We start from the raw sequence: 23,521 nt of genomic DNA, 5'->3' as shown, positions 1-23,521 counted from the left end.
CATTTGTTGGCCACCTCTGCAGATGGATGCAAGTCCCTTTGTTGCAAAGTCTGATTAAAATCTGCCTTTGGCAAGAAGGTTTGTAATGAGCACTTGCAGTGTGACTCTGGGAGGGGAGGGGAAAATTTGCTCTTGACAAATCAAGTATTGATATTGAGGTGGCTTATGGGGTACAGAATGGAGATTTACCAGCACAGCTGGATGGTAAAGAATCAGATAATTGACACTTAGAGCACTGGTGTGTTCTAGGCTGATCTGTAGGAAATGCTTAGAAATGCTTGTGCACAGCATCCAAATCACCTAACAGGATGCACTTGAATAATATAGACACTAATTGGGCTCCTTGAAAGGGCTGTCCATTGCAAGGACTGTGATATACCCCGTAACTAACGTGAGAGGTACATCTTTCTTCAGTGAAGAGGGGTGGGAGGAAGAAATTAAAGGCCCTTCCCAATATTTGTAGAGATACCGTAGGCACTTGGCTGAAAGGTGAGCTCCAGAGATCTTTGTGTGTCCCTGATAGAGGAAACAAGTCGTCCCCAGCTAGAACTATTGCTGTCGCTGCCGATTCCCAGTGGTTTGAAGACTTCATTCGAGGGAGTTCCTTGCCCCTGGAAGCGTGGAGGGGAAGTGCATGTGCTCCACATCGTAATCAAGCAACCTGGACCTGTGCTATAAAATAGAGGGCTGGGCTTGTGACCATCTGGCTGGCATGTTCAGTGAAAGATTAAGCCATGGGAAAACCAGATGGTGTTTAGAAAAACCTGATGCTTAGAACAGTAGTGGCCTTTCCTTTCATCTCCCACTCTTGTCCAAAATATCCCTCTCTTTCCGTTTGGTCCCATCTCCGAGACACTGCACCCTCAAAAAAGCCTAGAAACACTGCAGAGGTGTTGGGCCAGACTTTGCAGACACCCAGTCTGTATGTCGCTCAGGTTTAGTAAGTGCTTCTGAGGTTAACTCTGTGGAGTTCAAGGGAAGCTGCCTTTGAAGTTCTGACCCTGGGCTGTAAGAGAGCAGAGCAAATCGGAGTGGTCAGGCACTGTAATGCAGACAAGTAAGCCTTGTAGGCACTTCCTGTGATGGGTGACAAATGAAACTTCAGCTGGAACAGCAGTCCAGAAAATTCAATATTATTTGAACTTAATGTAACCTCTTCTTCTTTCCTCCTCCTCCAGTCAAACTGAATGGCCTGGGAAAGGCAGCCTGTAACCCTGACCGTCCATTGACATTATGTATTCAAAATCCCATTGAGCCAGTCTAATGCTCCATTTGGCTGCAGGCTTTAGGACATTGTTACGTTTACACATAAAAATGTAATGGGCAGTCAGAGTTGGTGGCATTCCCTGGCCCTCTTGTCAGTCTGTCCCCAGTAAAACTGCAAACTCTAGGGTTGTATTAATACTTCATTAAGCTCCTTAAAGTATGTTTACGCTGCCAAAAAAAACCCCAACAACCCAGCAGCACACCACGGCAGCAAGCCTGGGCCTGGGTCAACTGACTCGGGCTTGTACTATGGGGATAAAAATAGCAGTGTAGATGTTTCCGCAGGAGCTGGAGTCCGGGCTCTGAAACTCGATGTAGGGCTATGGGTGAGTGGGCTCTCTCAGCCTGGGCTCCAGCCCCAGTGGGAATGTCTACGCTGCTGTTTTTAGCTGAGCCTGAGTCAGTTGACCCAGGCTCAGAGACTCACTGCCCTAGTTTGTGGTGTGTTTTGCAGTATTGAGGTACCCTTTGATTCAGCTACCCATCTGGCATGTCTTATCTCTCCACAAAGCAGCCAGGTTCCCTCTGTGCACTAGGGATGACTGGCCACATGCAGTAGTGATGTGATACTGGCCAGGTTACTGCTGTATGGTGCACTTCCTGTTCTAACCCAAGTCTTTCCCCTCTCTGAATATTTATGATGGCTGCTTTACCTGTGATCCAACGTGTAGCATTTCAAAGGCCAGCAGGAAACCCTGGTGTTGGAGGTAGGCTGGGGTGCTGTCTGTTGGAGGTGCTTTCTTGCAGGTTAGATGTAGCTAAAGTTCTGATGGCTCATTTTTATTAAGATGTTGAGCAAGAATAGGGATGCCAATCCCAGATTCCTAGCTTAAATACTAGTGCTGATCGTTACTGGGCTGGGGCTCTTCTCCACTTCCTGCCCTAGGCTGTTGTTACAAGTGTTGCTGGATGCTGTTAAACAGCTGGTTTCAGAGTAGCAGCCGTGTTAGTCTGTATCCGCAAAAAGGAAAGGAGTACTTGTGGCACCTTAGAGACTAACCAATTTATTTGAGCATAAGCTTTCGTGAGCTACAGCTCGCTTCATCGGATGCATGTAGTGGCATCCGATGAAGCAAGCTGCAGCTCACAAAAGCTTATGCTCAAATAAATTTGTTAGTCTCTAAGGTGCCACAAGTACTCCTTTCCTTTTTGTTAAACAGCTGATGAGTTTAACTCAGAGGTGGCTTCCTCTCAGTGAGGCCAGGGGTGGAGCGATTCCTTTGTATGTTTGAGAGCATATAAAGTGCTAGAGGATCCTCTGGGATGAATGACTGGGGTTGTCTGCTAGCGTCCCTAGGATTTTGATTCTAACTAGATAAGTATCCACAGTCACCGGTAACCTTGGTTGGTGGGAGGAAAGGAAGGCATCCTAGGAATTGTATTCCAAACTGGCCTGCCTCATTTTCTTATAACCGAAGCTACTCAGGCCCTGGGGGAAAGCCTACTAGGCAATACAGCCAGTTGTTGCTAACACACAAACAGGTCTCTGTTCTGCAGGATCTGAGTCCTCAAGTCCCAAGGCTTACCACCGCTCATCCTTGAGGGGTCATGGTGGGACAAGCAGAGAGTGAAATTCAAAGTGGCTACAGTTCCGATTCCTATAAAATTCTGGCAGCTTCTGTGTTATGCAGCCTTCCCGCTGGAGGTCACACGCTCCAGCATACAGCATCCAAAGCAAAACGTAACCAAGGAAAGTGTTTGAACACAACAGAGCTGCCTCTACCCATCATCACACCTTCCAGCTGCCCTCCTCCCCCACCCCACATGCAAACCAGGATACGCTGCACACTTAATAAACTGACACTTGAGCCTGCCCTCCCTGCCCCAGCCAAACTATCATCTAAATTTGGGCTATTATGTTCACCCAGTCTAAGTATCAAGTTCTCTGGATCACATGTGCTCCTAGACAGTATTTAACTCTGAAACCTCTGAGAGACAGGACTTTGTATCCTTCACAGTGTAGATCACACAACAAGTGAAATCGGCTGCTTTGTTTTTATTCTGTCCACTTTTTACCATCAGGGATTTTTGACTCTCTTCCACTTAGTTCTTTCTTAGTTTTTGTCACCTTCTCCTCCCCCCCTCCCCCCCCCCCCCTTTACTTGGTTTGAAGAGCAGAATAACATTTGGTTTGTCTACTAAGTTTGATCACAATGTTTCTGGTTCTTTTAGCCACCACAGAGTTAAAGGACTTTTTTGCCAAGGCCCGGAATGGCTCGATCCGTCTCATCAAAGTCGTCATTGAGGATGGTAAGTTCTGTTTAATTCCATTTCTTTGTGCTGCCTTGTTTTTCTCTATGGCTGTGGCCGATCCTGCTATAACGGAGGAGACCTTGCTGCTGCCGATGGAAAATCCTGCTAGGGGCTCCTGGAATGTGGCCGCTCAGAATAGACTGTGTGGAGTGAACACAGCTGACATTTTGAAGGAGCAGAATTCTGATGCCTTTTATTTTCTTCAGCAGTATCTCTATGGGACCCACTGTGATCCACCTGTTTCCAATGGGGAGCAGTCACTTGTACTGGCAGCTAGTACCGCTTCCCAGTGGCAGTAAGGGGTTCACAGTCAGTGTGGCCTGATGCAGTGCTGGTATCTGCTTCGCTGTTCTCTGTCAGGTCTCTTGGATGTTGGGGCTGCGTCCTGACAATATGGCTTTGCTGGTGTAGACTGTTCTGCTTCCCTGGGGCTGTTTGCCAAACTGCCCTTGAATGAATCCTACAGGAAGGAGACCCCCACTGGGTGATGGGTGCTCTAGAAACACCTAAGAGAAGGATAACCACCCCAGATGCTGCAGTAATACTGTAAATGGTAGTGCTTTGGACTGTTAGTGTAGCCTTTTTCAATGAGGCGACGAGTGGGTATAGGATTGTTCCCAGTCTGGGAGTTTATTCCTTATTCTGGTGCTTAAGCTTTTCCTCAGCAGTCTCTTTAGTGTAGCTGTGCCTTTAGTCTCTAGAGAGCTTACAGCAGCGGACCTGAATCAATGCAGCGGTGCCGCTGGAAGCTCTCCAATGTAGCTGTTCGAAGCCAATGGGAGAGAGCTCTCCCATCGGCTGAACTACTCCAGCCCCCCACCAGTGGCTATGTTGGCGGGAGAAGCTCTCCTGCCAGCATAGTGCTGTCCACACTGGTGCTTACGTTGGTGTAATTTATGTTGCTCGGGGGTGATTTATTAACCTCTCCCCCCCCCCGAGACAGAAGTTATGCCAACATAAGCTGTAGTGTAGACCAGTGGTCTCCAAAGTGGGGTGTGCAAGACGATCGATTGGGGGGGCGCAGCAGCAGGAGTGCCGCTGGAGCAAAAGGGCGGCGCAGCAGGAGGAGCATCGCCGCGGGGGGGCGGCCCTGAGTCCTCCTGCCTGTGGAGGAGCCGCGCTTCTCTCAGCTTCAAAGCGCTGCTTCTCTCCAGCCGCTGGCTGCGCGGCAGCCCCGGCTCCTCCTGAGTCCTGCGGCTCATGCTCTCAGGGCTGCATTCCAAAAGTGGCTTTAAGCTGCAGGCCGGGGCCCCCTTAGCCCAGGGCCCTAAAGCCCCTCCGTTCTGGGTGGCCCTGCCTGCCGGGGGCGGGGGGGCAGCTCTCAGAATCGTGGCCACGGGGGTGGTGCTGCGCTGTGCAGAGCCCCCTGCACCAAACAGGAGCTGCCCCAGGTAAGTGCACCTCCTGCCTGCCCCAGCCCTGAGCCTCCTTCCGCACCCCCACCCTGAGCACTCTCCCACACCCTAACTCCTTCCCAGACCCCGCCCTGAGTGCCCGCTGTGTCAATGTTAAACCAAGATTTTCAAAACTAATAAAGCATATTCAATCCCATTACTCTCACTAAAAATATAAATTTTTTTTAGTGAGAGCAAAAAGGTTTTTTGTACTGTGAATAAATAAAAAAAAGATTCTAAAAATATTTTTCATCTTTATCTCATTGGTTTTCAATTTCTATTTTTTGTGTATGTTTTATAATTTACACAATATATAGTACAGTAATACATGTATATAACTTATACATAAATATACATATATTGGTGTGTGCTCAAAAAATTTTTACTGATAAGGGTGCGCGAGACCACTGGTGTAGATATAGCCTCAGAAGAGCAGCATCCCTGAGCTTGTTTACACTTGGCGGTGCTGTAGTGCTTAGTGAAGACGCTACCTGTGCTGAAGGGAGAGCTTCCTGAGAGGCGGTAGCTCAGTTGATGGGAGAAGCCCTCCCGACATAGCTCTATCTACGCTGGATTTCAGTTGGTATAACTGCCTTGTCCAGACCCCTGAGTGGTGTAGTTATACTGACATATGTTTGTAGTGTGGACCAGGGCCGAGTCAGCCCAATGGATGCTTTCTCCTTCTGTGACCTGAAAGCAGCATAGGATAGGGTGAGCAAAACTCCAGAGCCAGATCCTCCGCTAGCGTAACCTGGCACAGCTTCACTTCGTCAGACTTACAGCTGCCGAGGAGCTGGCCCCAGATGTAGAGAGTAAGTGAAGGTGTTCACTCAGACCAGATCCTAGACTGCGTTTCTTCCTGTCGCAGTGTGTTTTATGGCTTTCACATCCCCAGTTTCTTGTGCTTTAGGATTTTTTCCAGTTCCTACTATTTCTATTTTGGGTTTAAATTGAGTGGAGCAAATCAGTCTGTGGCATGTTTTTTGTTTTTGGGCTATCAAAAGGTAACTTTCAGTAACTCACATTTATCAGATAAATAAATGGAACAAGGTATTGATTTGCCTGCTAACTTACTTCAGAATCTTTTTGGTAGGTTTTCCATAGCCCTAACTGCAATATGTCCCAGAGCAGGCTGCATTACTGATTAGCTGACCATTGTAAAACCTGCACTGCAGACGTTAATCCATGCCAGCCCATCAGCTGCTTGCTAGGGCAGAAGGGCTCAGGGCATGTTTCTCTTTGGGGTGATGGGCAGGCTTGTCTTTAGTTCCATCAGGTGGAGACTTCAGAAATCAGCTGGTGAAAGACAATGTCTGTTTATCCTGTAATAAATACAGCAGCATTCGTTGCATCTGTGTTCTCTTCTGGCCAGTGCTTTGTATGCTCGATCCCTCAGCATCGCAAGGGCTTGTTCTCTGCAGTACTGCCAGGGCATGTGGAAATGCATGAAATCTGCATTGTAGCTCTCAATGAATTTGTGGAGGTAAATGTTAAAGACAGATTCTGTGCCCCACCTCAGCCCCTACGTACTTCTCCATCTGCATAGAGGGAGTGGAAAGGAACTGCAACTGGCTTCTGTGGTGTGCACACTGCATAGGGCCACTATAAACAGCCCTATGCTGTCCTCTGTGCAGACCCTAGCATAAGGGGATGTGCAGGGAGCAGGAGAGAGCAGGCACATAGCCCTTGGTGCTATATGAGTTGCGCTGCTAAAGTTAGAGCAGCTAGGGTGTACTCAAACTCACGCAAGGGGCTACTTCCTCCCCCACATCAGAACCTAAGACCCGTAAAGCCACCTCTGCACCCCACCCATGTGTTGAGGCCTTGCTAGGGTACCTGCTGGAGGTGCTGCACAGAGTTGGACCCAGAGTGCATAATAGGAAACTGACTAGTTACTGCTACCCATGGAGCAGGAGGCATAATGAACTTACGTCCAATCAGTTCTGTTTTTGCTTTCTCTTGCATAGATTATCCTACCCAGATATACCAGGATGTTCCATCGTCCCCTTCGCCCTCTCCTGTGTGAGTCAGTATCTGTCTCTCTGCTCGGTGCTAGTTTTGTATCCTTTCCATGCTGGGTGAGGGATTAGTGCAAGTCATGCTCGTAATGTTGAGCAGATTCTGCTTGCTTCTGTGTGCCCTAGCATGTTGCAATACCCAGGGATTTTCCAGGTAGAGGCTGGACGTTTGGTAGGACAGGAAGGACAGTCTCGTGACTAAACCACGGGTTGGAAGTCAGGCGTTCCAAGTTCTGTTCCCAGCTCTGTCGCTGACTCACTGTGACCTTGGGCAGAGTCACTTGGGGCCTGATTTTCAGAAGTTCTGATCGCCCACCCCTTCAGAGTAATTAGTAGGAGCTGAGAGTTCTCAGCATCTTTGAAAATAAAGCTCTTAATCTCTGTGCTTCAGTTTCCTCCTCGGTAACAAGGGATAATCCTTGCCTGGCTCATGGGGCTCTTGGTAAGATCAATTCAGTAAGGTTTATGCATAAGCAGGGTGCCCACTCTTTTCCCTCAGTGCAGCTGATTCAGTGTTGGATTATTTGCAACTGGCGATCTCAGTAAGAATACATTCGTCACCACTCATGAGAGCCGTACTCATGTCATCTCTGCAGAGACCGAATGGGATATCTTCATCTGCATGACGTGTTGCTGTAGAACTTGAGGACTCCATGGGGAACTGTATGGGAGGATTTAACTGTGAGCTCCCCTTATCTGCAAGGCAGGAGTTCTGGTTTTCCTGTGTGAATCTTCCCATGATTATTTTTGTGGGGGACATTTTGTATAGCCCAAGCTCCCAACAGTAGAGAGGGGAATAGGTATAGACCATGGGATTTGGCATCTGATCAACAGAGATTGTGCAGAATTGCTAGCAGCTAAGCTGGAATGATCATCAGTCCTTAAATTATGTGTGGCTATTGTAGTACAGTGGAGGAAATCAGCAAATGGCTTTTTACCCATCAGAAATGCCTGACTGTGTCTGAGCAGAATAGTCGCAGGAAATGCAGAGACCTATTTAACCAGTTTACTAGGAATTGTTGGGATAGAAGGTGAATTGAGGGATAATAGCAGTTGGCTTTAGTGACAAGTTTCACTTGATCAAAGCACATAGTGGCAAGACCCACTGATGAAGGTATGATTGCTGCCAGTTGAGTCCTTCTAGCGAGCCAGTGCTCTGATACGGGTTTGACTCTTGGGCTGAGGACAGCCTCTTCAATTCTCTTAAGGAGTGAGAAAGGGGGAGCTCCTGCAATGAGGAAGGATGAACTAGTGGTTGAGATGCTGGCCTGGGTCGTGGGAGACCCAGATTGAATTGCTGCTCTGCCACTGACTCCCTGTCTGACCTTACGGCAAATCACTTCCGCTGTCCAAGTGGGGAACTGAGGCATAATGGGGCTAGCAGCACTGTACTGCCTCACAGGGGACTCTTGAGGATATAAAAATTAAATGGTGAGGTGCTACAGTACTGGAGGCCTAGGATAATTAGGGTGGTCTTCGGTCTAGATTTCCCTTTTTTGAAAGTGATACCTTTGAGATAACCAGAAGCCATATTCCCGTATTCTGCTTTCCTGTTCTGCATATTTAGGGAGAGCAGAATAGGAGGATCGAGATCTACTGTGTGGATCTGAGAGGAGAGTTGGGCCCTAAATGGGAGTTGGCATGGGGGAATGGGGAAGGGAGGAGGCTGAGGATGGGGTATTACTTCTTTGGTTGAAATACCATTCCAAGTGTGTCTGCATCAGGAATGGCATCTGAGTTACCAGATTTGGGAGAAGGGAGTGTATTAGAAAACCAGCCCATTGCTATCCTGAGCCCATACAGTGCAGTGATGCTTATTTAAAAATATGTATGCTCCATTCATCTTTGGTTAGAAAGCTCGGCAAATGAGTAATGAAAGCAGGCACGTTCCGTTATTCTGTCGTAAGCTGGCATTGCTGAGATGGCCTGAAATTAAATGGACACATTAGCAGAGAAACGGATTGATATGGTGCCAGGCTGACGCTGCCTGCCTGTGTCCACCATCCCCTTCTCTATCTAGCCAACCCTGAGGCTGGGCAGCTGACGATGCTATTCCCTAGTTGGGTGTTTCGTGCTGCAAAGTTAGAACTTTCCACTCATTGCCTCTTTGAACTTGACTGCAAGCAGCCAGCTCCTTTGAGGTTGGCCGTCAAATCACGTTTGCTATTCTAAGGGGTAGATCAGTGATTCTCAGCCTATTTACTGTTGCAGGCTGCATATGCAGCTCTCTCTGTTATGTGGGCCGCATCCACACAATATATATATGCTACCTGTATGGCCCTCAGGATGTCCCATGGGCCACAGCTGTGTGCTGATTAGGCCGCAAGTGGCCTGCAGATTGAGAGCTACTGGGCTAGATGGAAGATGCTGAGACACTTCCTGGTTTTATGAAAGTTAATTTTATTGCAAAGCATTTTTGTATCCATGCAGGTTCTGCTTGGATTGCTTCTAGGTGTTAGGCAGAGTGGATTTCTACCAAAGTCTTACACTGACACCGGCTGTCCTGTTCGGGGTATAATAATACTTAGTTTCAGAGTGGTAGCCGTGTTAGTCGGTATCAGCAAAAAGAACAAGGAGTACTTGTGGCACCTTAGAGAATAACAAATTTATTTGGGCATAAACTTTCGTGGGCTAAACCCCCCTTCATCAGATGCATGCAGTGGAAAATACAGTAGGAAGTTTATGCCCAAATAAATTTGTCATTCTATAAGGTGCCACAAGTACTCCTTGTTCTTTTTAATAGTACTTAGTGTTTGCCTGGAACTTCTCATCTTCAAAAAGTGTCCAGCACCCTGTGCAGTAGGTAGGTTTAAGTTAGCCACTCACCCAATACTGCTGTGCACAGAGCTACTGTGGTAACACTAGTAATGCCCCAAAGAACTCTCTACTCCCTGCCTCTTGGACAATTCTATGCTTTTTTGGAAACGGGGAGTTTGAGGCAGAGAGGTTGTGATTTGCCCAAGGTCTGTGTCAGATCCAGGGTTAGAGTTTGGGAGTCCCTGCGTCCTGGGCCTTTGCTTGGAACACCAGGCAGGATGGCTCCAGAGACTGTCGTGAGACTTATGACTTCTCTTTATAGTGTTCTCCTGCCACTGTTCTGAGGTCTGTCTGTCCTCCTGCAGACATTGCTGCAGAACAGCAGGCCAGCTCAGTATGCAGGAGACCGAAGCTGTGGACAGTCTGCCTTTTAAGGTAATTAAAAGTGAAGCAGCCTGCTAATGGCTGTTCTGTGAGCAAACCTAAAAGGGGTCAGGAAGCAAAGCACTCTCCCAAATGTAAATAGCATGCTGTGTAATGGATTAGGCTTTCAGAAAAATGCCTAGCCTGTGCAAACCTCTCCTCAGTTGAGTCATTCAGTAGTTGGGGGTGGTTGAGGAGGCATCTTTATTTATTATTTCTCACATCTCCACAGACCCTGGACTTTAAGCTTGGCACGGTTCAATTCCATCCCAGCTGTCTCTCCTGTTCTTGTTCCATCTGCCTTCTAGCTCCATTGCAGTGCTTCTTGATCAAAGTTTTATCGTTCCCCAGAGCCTGATCTGTTGGAAGTTGAAATCTTTCTGAATGTTGCACTGCTCCATTTGAACAGTCACTGGTGATGTATTTTAAGAGCTGTCCCTGCAGAAATGGTTGGCCAAAATAACAGAATCCTTGTCACTAGAGACCAGCCGTAGCAAATGACAAGCCCAAGGAAGCAGGACTAGGGAAGGAAATCCGGGGATGAGCTTGTGCGTGAAGCAGTGGGGAGCATGTGAAGTTGAGAAGTGAGCGTTGCGGGATGGAAGCAAGTGGTGGTGAAGGCAGTGGGCAAAGGGAGAACCCTCCTCTCCCCCAGGGAAAACCTTGGCATGTTTTTTAAGGAAGCAAAGTTTCTTTTACTTGTGTGGTCTAGAAGCACCACTTGGTACAGTCATGACCGTTAGTAGTCGTTGAATACAGAACTCCAGCGCACGCTAACAGTAGGAAAGCTAGGAGGAAGCCAGGACAATAGAGGAAGTCTCGCTAGGTATGAAATGACAGGGGGTCAGTCTCCTGTTTCTTTTTAGAATAGATACATTGACTGCAAAACTCACTCTAGCCTTGAAATCAGACAAACCTGTGACCCTGACAGAAATTCAAGCTGACTTTCAGTTCCTGCTCATGGAGGTTCCTTGGTTCTGGTGTCGATGCTGTTGTCCAGGGAGAAAAGAAACAGAATTTCCAGCCTACTTGAGATCTGGACCTGGAGGTTCTGGACAAAAACACTAAGGGATCCAGGTTGTTTCAAGCTCTGTGTTTTGAAGTTGATTCTTAAGGAACTCCAAGTAAATCAGCATCGCCACAGAATGAACTGGAACGTGCGTGAGATCGCAGGAGATACAGCAGATGAGGCAAAGCAACTGTCAGCCACTCATGTATCCCAGCTGGAGGAATCCATTGTGCCTTATTACTTTAGCCTTTGTGGGAGCACATGTCCCCCCTCCCACTCCCCCAGTTTTTATTTTTAAATACTTTGTCTATCCCTTTACCTGCATGCCAGCCAGTAGGGCAGCAGGTCACTGCTATCCCTGCCAAATTCTGTGCCTGTCCTTCCAAGGGTTAAAATGCTTAACATCAGTTTCCCCGCAATCCAAGATGCAAGTACTTGTAGCAAGAGGATGCATAATGAGGCTTTAACTCTGAACTTACGCTGAGAGAGTCAGAGGTATTGCCTAAAGCAGGGGTTGGCAACTTTTCAGAAGTGGTGTGCTGAGTCTTCACTTAGTCACTCTAATTTAAGGTTTCAAGTGCCAGTAATACATTTTAACATTTTTAGAAGGTCTCTTTCTATAAGTTTATAATATACATGCAACAATAGTTTAGTTATAAAGTAAATAAGGTTTTTAAAATTAAATTAAAATGCAGAGCCCCCCGGACCAGTGGCCAGGACCCGGGCAGTGTGAGTGCTACTGAAAATCAGCACGTGTGCCACAGGTTGCCTACCCGTGGCCTAAAGCTAAGTGGCTTGTTTCTCTCCATCCACAGTTACCGCAGTGCAGCTCTCTTGCCTGGGTGCAGACAGACTAGCTCATGCTCGATGACTTGGGGGGAAGGAGTGATCAACATTTAAGCAGCCAGACTCTGTTCCTGGGGCCAGGAACGATGTGTGAGAGGAATGTGCTGTGCTGGAGTGGTGTGAGTCAGCACCCAGTGATACGTGGCAAAGCCGCTGCTGCTCAGCTGTGTAAAATGTTAACAAATGGCTGCTTCCCAGGTTAGGACACCTGCAGAGATCTCTGCTCTGCCAGGGGACATTGGTGGTTCCTCATGGTAATTGAATGATGGGTTAATTTTCTATCTCTAATTCCTCTTGCTTCATGGAACCTGCTCGCCAGAGTCCAATGCAGGATTGCTCTCAGGCACATCTTCTTGCTTATCCAGTCTAGTTTTAAATGTTACAAACCACATAAAGAGACATCTGCCTGGTTTTCCCTGTGGGGCCCCAGATTTTCATTTCAACGTGTGAAATGTTTGTTCAAGTCACATGGCTTCAGTGATAGAAAGTGGGAGTACGTCCATATAGCTAGGATGTGTTTTGAAACTCAGTTCCTCAGTGGAAACAGGCTGAGGTGTGCTGATGGGTATTGTTGGGGAAGCCTGGGGGCAACCTGTGTGTTGACTAGAAGTGGAAAGTGCATGATAAATGTGGGCTGACTGCCAGGTAGAGCTCTTTAACTGCTTTGGTCCAAATTGCCTTTTTGTGGTAGTAACATGAGCTTTATGTTCCCTGGGAGCAAACAATGCTGTGGAGCATCACAGCGAAGGCACTGAATGTTTGGGAGTGAAAAGGCAAAAGGAACGGTGAATGTACCCATGACCAGAACTGTTCTGCTTAGTCTTCACCTGCACAACTTCTCTTCCATTCACAGCACGCAGTTACTGGACAGAAAAACCCTCCGCTCTCTGAACTATGCATGTCTTGCATAAGGCAGAAGCTGGCATTAATGGCACCGGGGGGTGGTGGGGAGAGTGTACTTCGGCATCTTGTCTAAATGTTTCTTGACCCTAACAAATGTGCCGACAAGTGTCCTGGTTTTATTTTTTTTTAATGCCATCGGGCTTCCACTGCTTCCCTGGGGTTTACTGGCAACCCACAAGTTACTCCTGTTGTCTGAAGTTTTTCCTGACCTTCACCTGCTCCACTGCCCCAGTCCCATTTGGTTTCTTCCCTCCCAGCTATAACCCGTTGTTTACAGAGGTGAGAACAGGGTATTTCACTACTGTTTAGTATTTTGTTAATAATAGGGTTGCCAACCCTCCGGGATTGGCCTGGAGTCTCCCAGTGACTATTGAAAGCAATCTGGGAGACTTTAATAGGATATTTTAAGAAAATGACATTGTTGTGGGGGGGGGGGAGAAATCTCCTGGAATAACTTGAGTCAGAGTTGGCAACCCTAGTTAATACCCACCTAATGGCTTCCATTTCTCCAGGCAAGGCTCTAGTAGTGAACATTGTACTGAGGGGATGAGGTTCATCCTCTCTGTAAGAATCAGCGCAATTAATTGTCTGCCTTTGCCAAGCCATGTGCCCAGAGTGGAGCCACACAACCTTTAGCTCAATAGCAGAGCTTTTCTGTAGCTAGGGGTTGGAAAGAAGGAGATGGGGAGCTGCCAGTCTGGGAGGTGGAAGGAGCTATTTAAGTCTGAGGCCCAGTGAGTTACGAAATCATGCAGTGTCCCAGCCCTAAGAGTCAGCTCTCATTTTTTGATCTAGTTTTGTGCTTCTCTCTCTTTAGTCTGGAGCAATCTTAAGAGAAGAAGAAAGCTTTTAAAGCTGAGAAAGGAACAAAGATGATAGTATGGATTTGCATGGCAAATCGTCACATTAGTTAGGGTAGTAATTGAAGGAAGCATGGTAAATAGTGGAAGATAAGTGATGCATCAGACTGCAGCAGTGGTACAGACTCTTGCAGCAGCAGCAAAGACAAACTGGCACAGCAGAGACTGAAATTAGCATGAGCATTGTTAAAACATCAAAGCAGAGAGAGAGAGAGTTTAAAGGAAACTGAGGTTTCTGTCAACAGTCACACCTAGGGACTAATCTGATCAAATGTGCAGATGCTCCTCAAATGCATCTCTCTGGTTGCTTGTATGCAAAGTGACTTGATTTACATACCTATTTGTGACAGTTGTGCAATGCACATTGGGTAGATGGTTGCATGTGCAGAATTTAGAAAATCACACCTACCGTTGGTTAATTTTGCAAAGAAATTTAAAATGCTGCCCTAGCAGGCGATTATTTATTCTAGGCCATTTCAGGTTGATGAGTTAATCTCTCCTTTTCCTCCTAAAATACTTCACCAGAGCAACACCTGCAGAATAAACAGTTTAATAGTAAGTGCGGTAGCTACTTGCTGATCAGTGACGTAAGGATTGATACTTTTTTTAAATACATTTCCGATCTTGTGCATCTCAGGCCTATATGTTGTGCTAGTTTGAAGCTAAAATACACCAAAGAAAATCACTTATTGGTTTACCAGTTTTTCTGTCTGTTTCAACAGCTTGTTTAAATGCTCACTGGCAATTTCTAAAGGTGAGACAAGGATCAGGGACAGCATGACTTCTGAATAGCTGGAAGTCAGTGCCATCTTGTTTTCCCCAAAAATCCATCCAGTAGAAACAAGGATTAATAGAAACAGAGGGTGAGATATTAGGAAATGCTCAGCATCCACGTAGCTCTGCTGCCCTGGAAGTCGAGGGGAGTTTTACCATTGACTTCAATGGGAGCAAAGTTAGGCCAATGCTGAGCACTCTAGAGAATTGCACCTGAAATGTCTTCTCTTATTGACACTGGCAATCGTGTATTGGTGAGATCAGGGCTCCTAAGGAAACTGACTTGTAATGCACTGTTCTCCCTGACCAGATTTTCTGTGGTTTAGTTTCCTTTCAAGCCTGGAAATGCCCATGTTTGTTTGACAGGTGCTTTGGAGGGTGTGGAAGCCCTGGGAATGGCTCCCTGTCAGCTGCTTCTTCAGGATTGTGTCTACTCCCTAAACACTTGGAGCTTCAGGCTAGTCTATGCTACATCTGTAACCGCACCAGGGGATTCAATTCCAACACTGTTGTCCCCTGCCCGGTTACTGAATGGTGAAAGTGGCCGTGTAGATGGGACTGAGGTGTCCTGGAATCAGAAGTCTATCGTTAAGTCCCAGCCACTCTACAACTTATAATTGTGTTCCTGCCTGTTCGCGCTTGCAGAGCCAGCAGGGCCTCACTTGACTGATGGAGCTACCTGTCCAGAGAGGTGGTCTGCAAATGAAAGGGGAAAAATTGCCTCATGCAACCTATTTTTCTGGTGAGAGAAAGGCAGACAAGGCATCCTACATACTCAGTCCCCACCACAGCCCTCTGACTCTTGAGCTGCCCAGGGGTGTCTGTCCCTTCACCTCTGTGCATCTGGAGTTTGGAGGTGCTCCCTGTAACCCAAATGGCAGGTGCCTCTTGTCTGCTGTAACCATCCTGTAGGTAAGGGCAGATGTGACAGAGGTGAAAGGACAAGGAGGGAGGGAGAAGGTTGGAACAAACAGCCAATCAGCACCTGGCAGAGAGAGTTCTGTGACTGACCAGAGGACCTTGCTTTGGCGGCTGCTTCTCCTACTGGCTGCAGTCTCTGGCCTCACTTCAGGTTCCCTCACTGCCCAGACTGGCTGCATTCCTGAAAATCATGGGCCTGACTCCCATAGATTTCAGTGGGCCCTGGATCGGGGTCTGTGACGGGATGGTCTTTAGCCTGAGACACATACAGCACACTGGCTAGCACTGGTGATCTTCTGTGTCTGATCTATTCTCATGTGCCCAGGTAGTTTTCTTGGTTGCTGTTACAGGGTGTGAGTGCTGTCAGTACTTGTGCTTGTCTTCTTTGCCTGAGGCTGTGGCCGGCTGCTGTTGGAAGAGAGCCCTTCATCTCATGGTGACCAAGGGATGGCCTGATCCCTTCCTCTTCAGCATTTTCAATCTCTCCATTCTCCTTCTGAGTTAATGCGAAATTTTTCAGAATATTTGGCATCTCCTCCTGGAGCCAGCAGAAGTAGTCAAAGGGACACTGTCCAATTGAAAAACCACCTTCCCAGCTGAAAGTTCTGTACCCAAGACCGCTATAACAGAAGGGGATTCTTGAGGCTTGTGTGTTTGCCAGTCCTTTTGTGTATCGTTCATTTCGCTGGTGATGCTCACTTGCACTCTCTCTCCTGCGCTAGTGTCATGACCTTGCTCTTCTGCGCTGCTCCTTGGAAATTCACAGGCATGCTGGGCCCCCGTCGCTATGAGAAGGGCTTCACATCAACAATTGCTGCAGAGTTGAAATGGAGGAGGTTGAGAGCGGGGCTGTGCCCAGAGAGGATGTAGGACCGGACTTGAGTATATTGACCTGCTTTCAGTCCCTTCCAAAGGAGCAGAAAGCCCCTTAGGACGTCTAAAAATGGAACTTGAAACAATATTTAAAATTTTAGCACCTAAATGGGCCAAATCTGAATTTTTATTTTTTAATGGACTAACTTCCATTGATTTGAAATTGGCAGTGGCTCTCTGTCCTGTGCTTGCTTATGGTTTCTGTTCCCTGCTGTATCTTCCTGGTTGCCTGACTTGGCATCCAGAATTGTTCTCCCCTTTATGTTAGGATCTGTATTGGTGTAACCAGTAAAATCCATCCACTCCTGACAGAGTGGTGGGGTGCACTTGCAGGTTTTATTTAATTTGACTCTAAAATAGACAACACAATTATGAAGCAAACTCTCTCAAATGGAGAAAAACTGTAAAACTTAAAGGGTAGGACCTTCTTCAACTCCAAACACTCCCTTCTTCTTCACCCAGTCCCCAGTCATCAGCACCTCACCTTTAAGGGTGATACAGGTGAGTCTGGCAGCATGTTCTGATGCTTCCCTGATCCAGGTTCTAGCAGAGCAAGGTAAAGGAAACAAATTCCAAAGCCAGGACTCCTGCTACTGGACCCCTCCCCCCTCCACTCCCCTCATTTATGCAAGTTAAGGGGAGCTGTGTTAACACAAGAACCTGGTTACCTGAGGATAGAAACAGTTGCTCCAATAGATAAGTCTGCATCTGAAACGTGATCCCTCTATCTAGTACTGTTGATAGCTGTCTACTTTGTAGCTGTAGGGAAAAATGTACTTTACAGACTTAAGGGGTGAGTGTGTGTGTGTGAGAGAAGGTAGGTCACGTCCGGTGACCCTGGGTGTTTTAGCTGCACAGAGCGCGAAGGGATCGATTGGGAGGAAGGAACCAAACAGCCTGGGGGCAGGACGAAGTGGGAACTGCGCGTGTCTGTCACTAGGACGAAGGGTGTTGACACCCAGCAGGGGTGTTGAGGTAGCAGAATGAAGTTAAGTGAAGGTTGAATATCAGAGAGGATATAATGGGGGAGCTCTGCTGGACTGAGGAATAGTCTCCTGGAGGAGATGATGGGTCTGGACATTGAGTCATTCACCATGAGGCTGGACAAAGCACTTAATGGTACGTTGCTGTGGTGAACAATCCTGCGTCGACAGAAGGGAGTGGGTGAATGGATAGGTGTCCTAATAGTTCTCCCCAGTCTGACTTCTTTATTGCTGTCTTGCAGTGTAGTGCCTTTCCCCGAGGAAGTGTTCAGCTCTCCAGTTGGGAGATCTCAGATCTGCCAGCTGGGAACAAACAGGTTGAGTTGCGATGGCTGCAACTGCAGCGAAACAGATTGTGTGTGTGTGTGTGTGTGTGTGTGTGTGTGTGTGTGTGATTGATTCAGCTGTGGTGGAGAGCGGTTTGAGGATGTCCTGGTACCAGAGACGTGGATGATGAGGGTAAAGACTGAAGAACACGCATGCCTGCCCCCTGCAAGCAAAGGAAATCTGTGGGAATCTGCCACCTGACCTTACAGATCACATGAACCCTGCTGGAAAAGTCCAGCAGAGCTGATTGCAAACCTGAAAGCTTCCTTTTCCTGATTGGAAGCAAGAGAAAACTATACTGTAAGCACTTTTGTTTTGAATCAAGTGATGTATTGGAGATGGGCTGACGGTCAGTGGAAGTGGGCCAAGCTGCAGGGGTAATTGTCCACTTAATGAAAAGGAGTACTTGTGGTACCTTAGACTAACCAATTTATTTGAGCATAAGCTTTCGTGAGCTACAGCTCACTTCATCGGTCAGAAGTGAGCTGTAGCTCACGAAAGCTTATGCTCAAATAAATTGGTTAGTCTCTAAGGTGCCACAAGTACTCCTTTTCTTTTTGCGGATACAGACTAACACGGCTGCTACTCTGAAACCTGCCCACTTAATAGTCTCTCCCTCACCTGCACGCACATGCATTATCAGTGCTGTGGCATGGTGCCACTTGTAACTTACTGAGAGTCCAGGACTGCTAAACTCATAGGCAAAGGGGTACGTAGTTGCACAACTGCAGTTTTGCAGGCAGTTTCAGTATTTGTGTGCAGAAATTATTCACATGTGTATAAATGGCTCTGGAAATCTGGACCTAGTTTTTCTGAGGTGCGTGGTAGAAACGGAATACATTTTTGGTGGATTTGAATTCCTGTGATTTCAGGAGCAAAACCGTAATGCTAGGTCCCTTGGAGTGTCAAGTGCAGTGGATGTGTGGGATAGGGTTATATGCTGGAGGATGCAGCTGTGATGAGGATAGGTGGAAATTAGGGCTGTATGAAACCTCTATTTATCCTCCGACCCAGTCCTGCTGAGTTTGACATTGCCCATGCAGGGGCTGGGTGTTTGTACAGTGGTGCAGGGAGTGTGGGGGGGGAAGCGCAACCCCTACACAAACAGACTTTAACCATTGCTTTAGATAGGGCATCTTCAAAAGTTGTGGGAGCCTGGGGGCTCCTGCTCATCCTTCTGGACTGGGTGGCCCCTTCTGTGGGTTTGTTCTTCAATCCAACAGGCTCATCCACATGCCACCTGGTGTAGGCCACTGCCTCCCAAACCCCTACATGGAGAGGCACCCCACAATTGCTCAAGCAATAGCTCAGGAGCACACTCAGGTCCCCTAGCAGCAATGCACCAGAATCCCTAGAGGGTGTCCCATCAGTTCTGAAAACAGGGATTAGGAGGCACTTCTGGGTGGACCCAGAGCGTGTTCCCCTCACCAGCTACCCTTGTGTGCAGGAGGTGCACTCCTCCTCCTTCTTCATCAGTGGCTTCCTGAAGATCCTCCTGGGGAATCCCAAAACACAGGGGAGATGCCTGCGGCCATGTGTTTTCCCACCCCACGGGATATCAATGGTGGTTGTTTGGGAAAGGTAGCGCCGTAAGAATATTAGGGGCAGAGCAGGTAGGCTGCTGTTCCTGGAGCTCTGTGTTCATCCAGCTTCCTGATAACCCTGCAGAGGCTGCTTTGCTTTCAGCTTCTGGGAAACCTAAGTCTCCAGGGTTATCACAGCACGAGTGGGAACCTTACAAACCCCTGTCACGTCACTAAGCCCTGGGTGAAGGAGCAGTGGAAATCCTCTGCTGGCTCGAGATTCCCATTGAAACCAATGGGAACTATCCTGGGATGTGGCAAGAAGCCAGAAAAGACAGACAAACTGTCTGTGGCCTCTCTTGGAAGGCTGGATGTGAGAAGTACAAATTGCAGGCTCTGTGCTCCCGTTTGCACGCTGGCTCACCACCCGTTGGTACCCTGCACTTAGCGGACTGTGTTTAGCCACGAGCATGTCGTTTTGTTTTGGAACACAAGGCTCCTCGACATGTGAGTCTGATGGGGTTGGGTTGGGTCTAGGGAATGGACGAATGCAGCTTTCCAGGCAAGACTCCTCTGCCCCTTGGGGCCACTGTGGCCCTGAGAAGACAGTTTCTGCTTTCTTTGCACACACTGTATTGTTACATACTGACAGCGTCACCTCTCTCCAGGGATGGCTGCAGGGCTTAGGAATGCTCTCTAGCTGCATGTGAGCTCTTTCCCGAAGGGCTCTGGCTGGGGCTGTTTGCTGAAGACCTGCTGCTTTGGAAGGCCCTAGTGGGGTCTGACTTGGAGGTACTACATGAAAGGTGATCTGTGGGTCCCACCCTGCCTTTCTCCACAGCACCTCTCCTCAATCCGTGCCTTGCTCATATGAAGATGTCGTCATGCTCTGAGCACGGGGGACAGTGTGTTCCTGCACACCCCAACCCTTCCTTTACACAAATTCCCCAGACTCCACTACCTACCCCCAGCATGGCCCCCTGCTCACCCTCCTTGCAACACGGCAGAAGGGTGTTTGACTGGGGAAGGGAAACCCCAGTTCTATGAGCTAGCATCTCGTTGGCTCTTACTCCTGAATGGTGCCTTGCCCTGCTCCTCCTCCCCTGCATGCTCAGTACTTTCCTTTCCAGGCATGTTCGACACCTTTTGCGTGGCTTGGCATCAGCCTTGACAAGCTCGGCAGGAAGAGGAGGCGCAGGGTATTGCCCTGCGTGGCACCATAGTGCCATCAAAATGGTGTCAGCGAGATGTGCCCATAACTTCCCTTCTCCCTAGATGGTAGGATGCGTGCTTGGACCAAACCACAGCAGCAGGCTGCGGGCAGGAAGCGGCTGATGTTGGCAGTCGTATTTCAGTGGTGGTTTCTCTCCCCTTTTTGCATCACAGGGGAAACTGAGGTTTCCGGAAACGGCCCCAAACGCTTTGCTGCCTTCCCCTGTCACTGCTGTAGTTCAGCTGAAAGCCTAGGGACCAGACCAGTGACCACTGGGGTGGGGTGGGGAACCTTAGCCTGGACAGGAGCGGGGATAGCGGGCAGGGAGGGTTCCGGGTGGCTGTGGGGAGAAGGAAGCTATCCACGCGCATTTGATCAAAGTCTGCAGAGCTGGGGAATGCTGGTAGCAACGCTGGTAGCATCTCCTGTGAGAGCCTCACTCACCAGGTCTGCCAGGGAGGCTGTATGGGTATGAGGAGTGGCTGGAAGACAGGAGATTCTAGGGGAGCTCAGCTGAGCAGGGGATTCCAGCCAGCTTTTGGGACTCCTGGAAATCAACTGCTCTGCAATGTGGAGAAGCAGCTGGTGGGATTGCTGACAGATCAGTTCCTCGCTGCAGGCAGTGGCTGAGTGATTCCTGTAGCTGTGAAGAGTTAAGTCGTGTTGGTTTGTGCTGGCCACACACCCACAGTGGCTATAGTGGGGCTGTGGTGTCCTAGCCTCTCCACCCTCCCTGAGGAGCTGGCACCTGCCTGTGTGCCCACTCCTCAGCCCTGGTGGTTGCAGCTTCTCCCACTTGTCTTTCTCCCCTGTAACTCCTGCTTTAATGTGCACTCATTGAGAGACTGGGTGAGGCTGTATCTCGCTGTGGGGAAGGTCTCTGGGAGGAGGCAGCCACCCAGCACATTTCAGCACAGCAGACTCCATTGAATGCAGAAAGCAATGCGGAGCAGTTGCCATTTGGATTAATTAAAACCTGAGCATGTTGGTGCCTCTTCTAATACAACAGGTAACTTCATCCAGCTGTTTAGAGCTGCAACTCCTGAGCCCTGCTCTCCTGATATGGGAGAAGCTTCATATTCCAGTGTTAATTTTGTGTTCAGAAATCATGGTATGGGGTAGACCAAGCCCCTTTGCAATCCCATGTAACCTTTCTCCTTCCCTTTACCTCTAGTGGCTGGGACTTTTGAAACATCCGCACATGTTTATGGGGGTGATATTGTACACTCCGCTCCCCGAGAGGCTCTGAGAGTGCACGGTCAGCCCACACGTTAATGCACGTAAGGGAATAGCATCTGGATTGCTTTGCACAAGCTCTCTCAGATAGAGCAGAGAATAGGGCTGCAGCATCTGAGCTCTCAGGAGTGCAAGGCATTAGAGCAGGGGTCTCAAACTCAAATGACCACAAGGGCCACATGAAGACTAGTGCATTGGCCCAAGGGCCGCATCACTGACAACACCCCCCACTCGCTGCCCCCCCAGCCCCACTCTCACTCCACCCCTTCCATCAGGCCCTGCCCCGCCTCTTCCAACCCCTTCCCCAAAGTCCCCACCCCAATTTCCCCCCCCCCGCCCCCAGGGGGTGCAGGAGGGGTTCTGGGTGTGGGCTCCGGGGTGGCAGTGGTGCACACCGGGGCCAGGGCAGGCTCCCTGCCTGCCTGCCCTGGCCCCTGCGCCGCTCTGCTCTGGGAAGCAGCCAAAACCATGTCCCTGCAGCCCGGGGGGGTTTGGGGGGGGCAGTGAGGGCACAGGGCTTTGTGCGCTGCCTTGCCGCTCCTCCAGGTACCCCGGCCGCAGGGACGTTGTGCTGGAGCGGGAGTGGCGCAGGGCCACAGGGGGAGATCCGGCCCGCGGGCTGTAGTTTGCCCACCCCTGGCTTGGAGGTAGGCCGGGGGTGGCCTGCTTGGCGGGCTGCAGGAAATAGCTCTGTGGGCCGCATGTTTGAGACCCCTGCATTGGAGCAATGAGTCATGCAGCCCTGTGGCCTGTGCTAACTTTTGCTTTGTAATTCATAGTTCTTCTCTTCCTTTCAGAGCAGCTAGTGCTGGGAGCCTACAAAGAATTGTCTCGCCATTGGGATAAAGACTATGACTCCTTTGTGCTGCCGCTGCTGGATGAACAACAGCCATGTTATATCCTCTACCGGCTGGACACCCAGAACGCACAGGGCTTTGAGTGGCTCTTCATCTCCTGGTCCCCTGACAATTCCCCCGTAAGCCTTTGGTCTCTCTAAATTCCTCTTTGCAGAGTTGTAATTTTCCTGGCACTTGCAGGAATGTTTGTGTATCTGTATTTAAGGGCTGATTATTGGAATTATTCAAAGGTTAGTGTATCACTTTCTGAAGACTCACTTAGCAGAGCTTATCATCTAACTTCCGTATAGTGCTGGTTAGCCAGATGGATCCTAACATGCTCTGCAAATGCTCTGTTCTGTAGCATGCTTGTGTAATGCCGTGTGCAATCAGTTCTCCTCTGGGGGAAAGCTTGGCTACCGTTTAACAGACTCCCATAAACTACATGACAGATGCAGGTAAGGAGTGAATCCAGCCTGTAGGGAGAATTTAGGGAGTGGAATGTAATTATCCGTGAGGAAACTTGGCCAAGATTTAACACTCCTACTCTGGCAAAAAGTGCCACCGTGAGTGGTCAAGACCTGGGTTTTAGGTCTCATTTGTAAGCTGTTCCTGTCAGCAGTGTCCTCTTCCAGTTTGCCCAGGGGTTGATCCAGGACTGACTCTAGGGAAGAGAGCTATCTACAGAATCCTCTGGCCACCCAAGTCACGACTCAGCCCAGCCCTGCTTTACTTGAGATCTGACATGTAACCGCATGCAGGCAGGGTTGACTCAGACTTCAAGGCCAGCAGGGACAATCATGAATTCATCTAGTCTGACCTCCTTCACGTTGCAGGGCCCAGAACCTAACCCATCCCCTCCTGTAACAGACCCCTACCCTCTGGCTGAGCTACTGAAGCCCTCAAATAATGATTTAAAGACTTCAAATTACAGATAATCCACCATTTACACTAGTTTAAACCTGCAAGTGACCCATGATCCACGCTGCAGAGGAAAGTGAGAAACCCACAGGATCTCTGCCAATCTGACCTGGGGGAAAATTCCTTCCTGACCCTAAATATGACAATCAGTTAGACCCTGAGCATGTGGGTCAGACTCCTTCTCC

At 48.7% G+C, this 23,521-nt stretch overlaps 1 protein-coding gene across 3 annotated transcripts in view; it reads left to right on the top strand.

Moving 5' to 3' along the window:
* Positions 1–23,521, top strand: part of TWF2 (twinfilin actin binding protein 2) — a 74,165-nt gene that overhangs the window by 22,580 nt on the left and 28,064 nt on the right. The window contains exons 2-4 of one of the 3 annotated variants that reach the window (XM_077821625.1): positions 3,439–3,516; positions 6,855–6,935; positions 22,382–22,555. In XM_077821625.1, coding sequence (XP_077677751.1) covers positions 3,478–3,516; positions 6,855–6,935; positions 22,382–22,555 — 294 coding nt within the window. In that variant the 5' untranslated portion in view covers positions 3,439–3,477. Of the gene's footprint in view, positions 1–3,438; positions 3,517–6,854; positions 6,936–22,376; positions 22,556–23,521 lie in introns of all 3 variants that reach the window. The other 2 variants (XM_077821628.1, XM_077821627.1) reach the window with 2 other exon arrangements.

Source organism: Eretmochelys imbricata, chromosome 7 (assembly GCF_965152235.1).
Source record: "Eretmochelys imbricata isolate rEreImb1 chromosome 7, rEreImb1.hap1, whole genome shotgun sequence".
Lineage (NCBI taxonomy): Eukaryota > Metazoa > Chordata > Testudines > Cheloniidae > Eretmochelys > Eretmochelys imbricata.
Note: the sequence above shows the minus strand (reverse complement) of the source record. Positions and strands in the feature narration are given on the sequence as shown.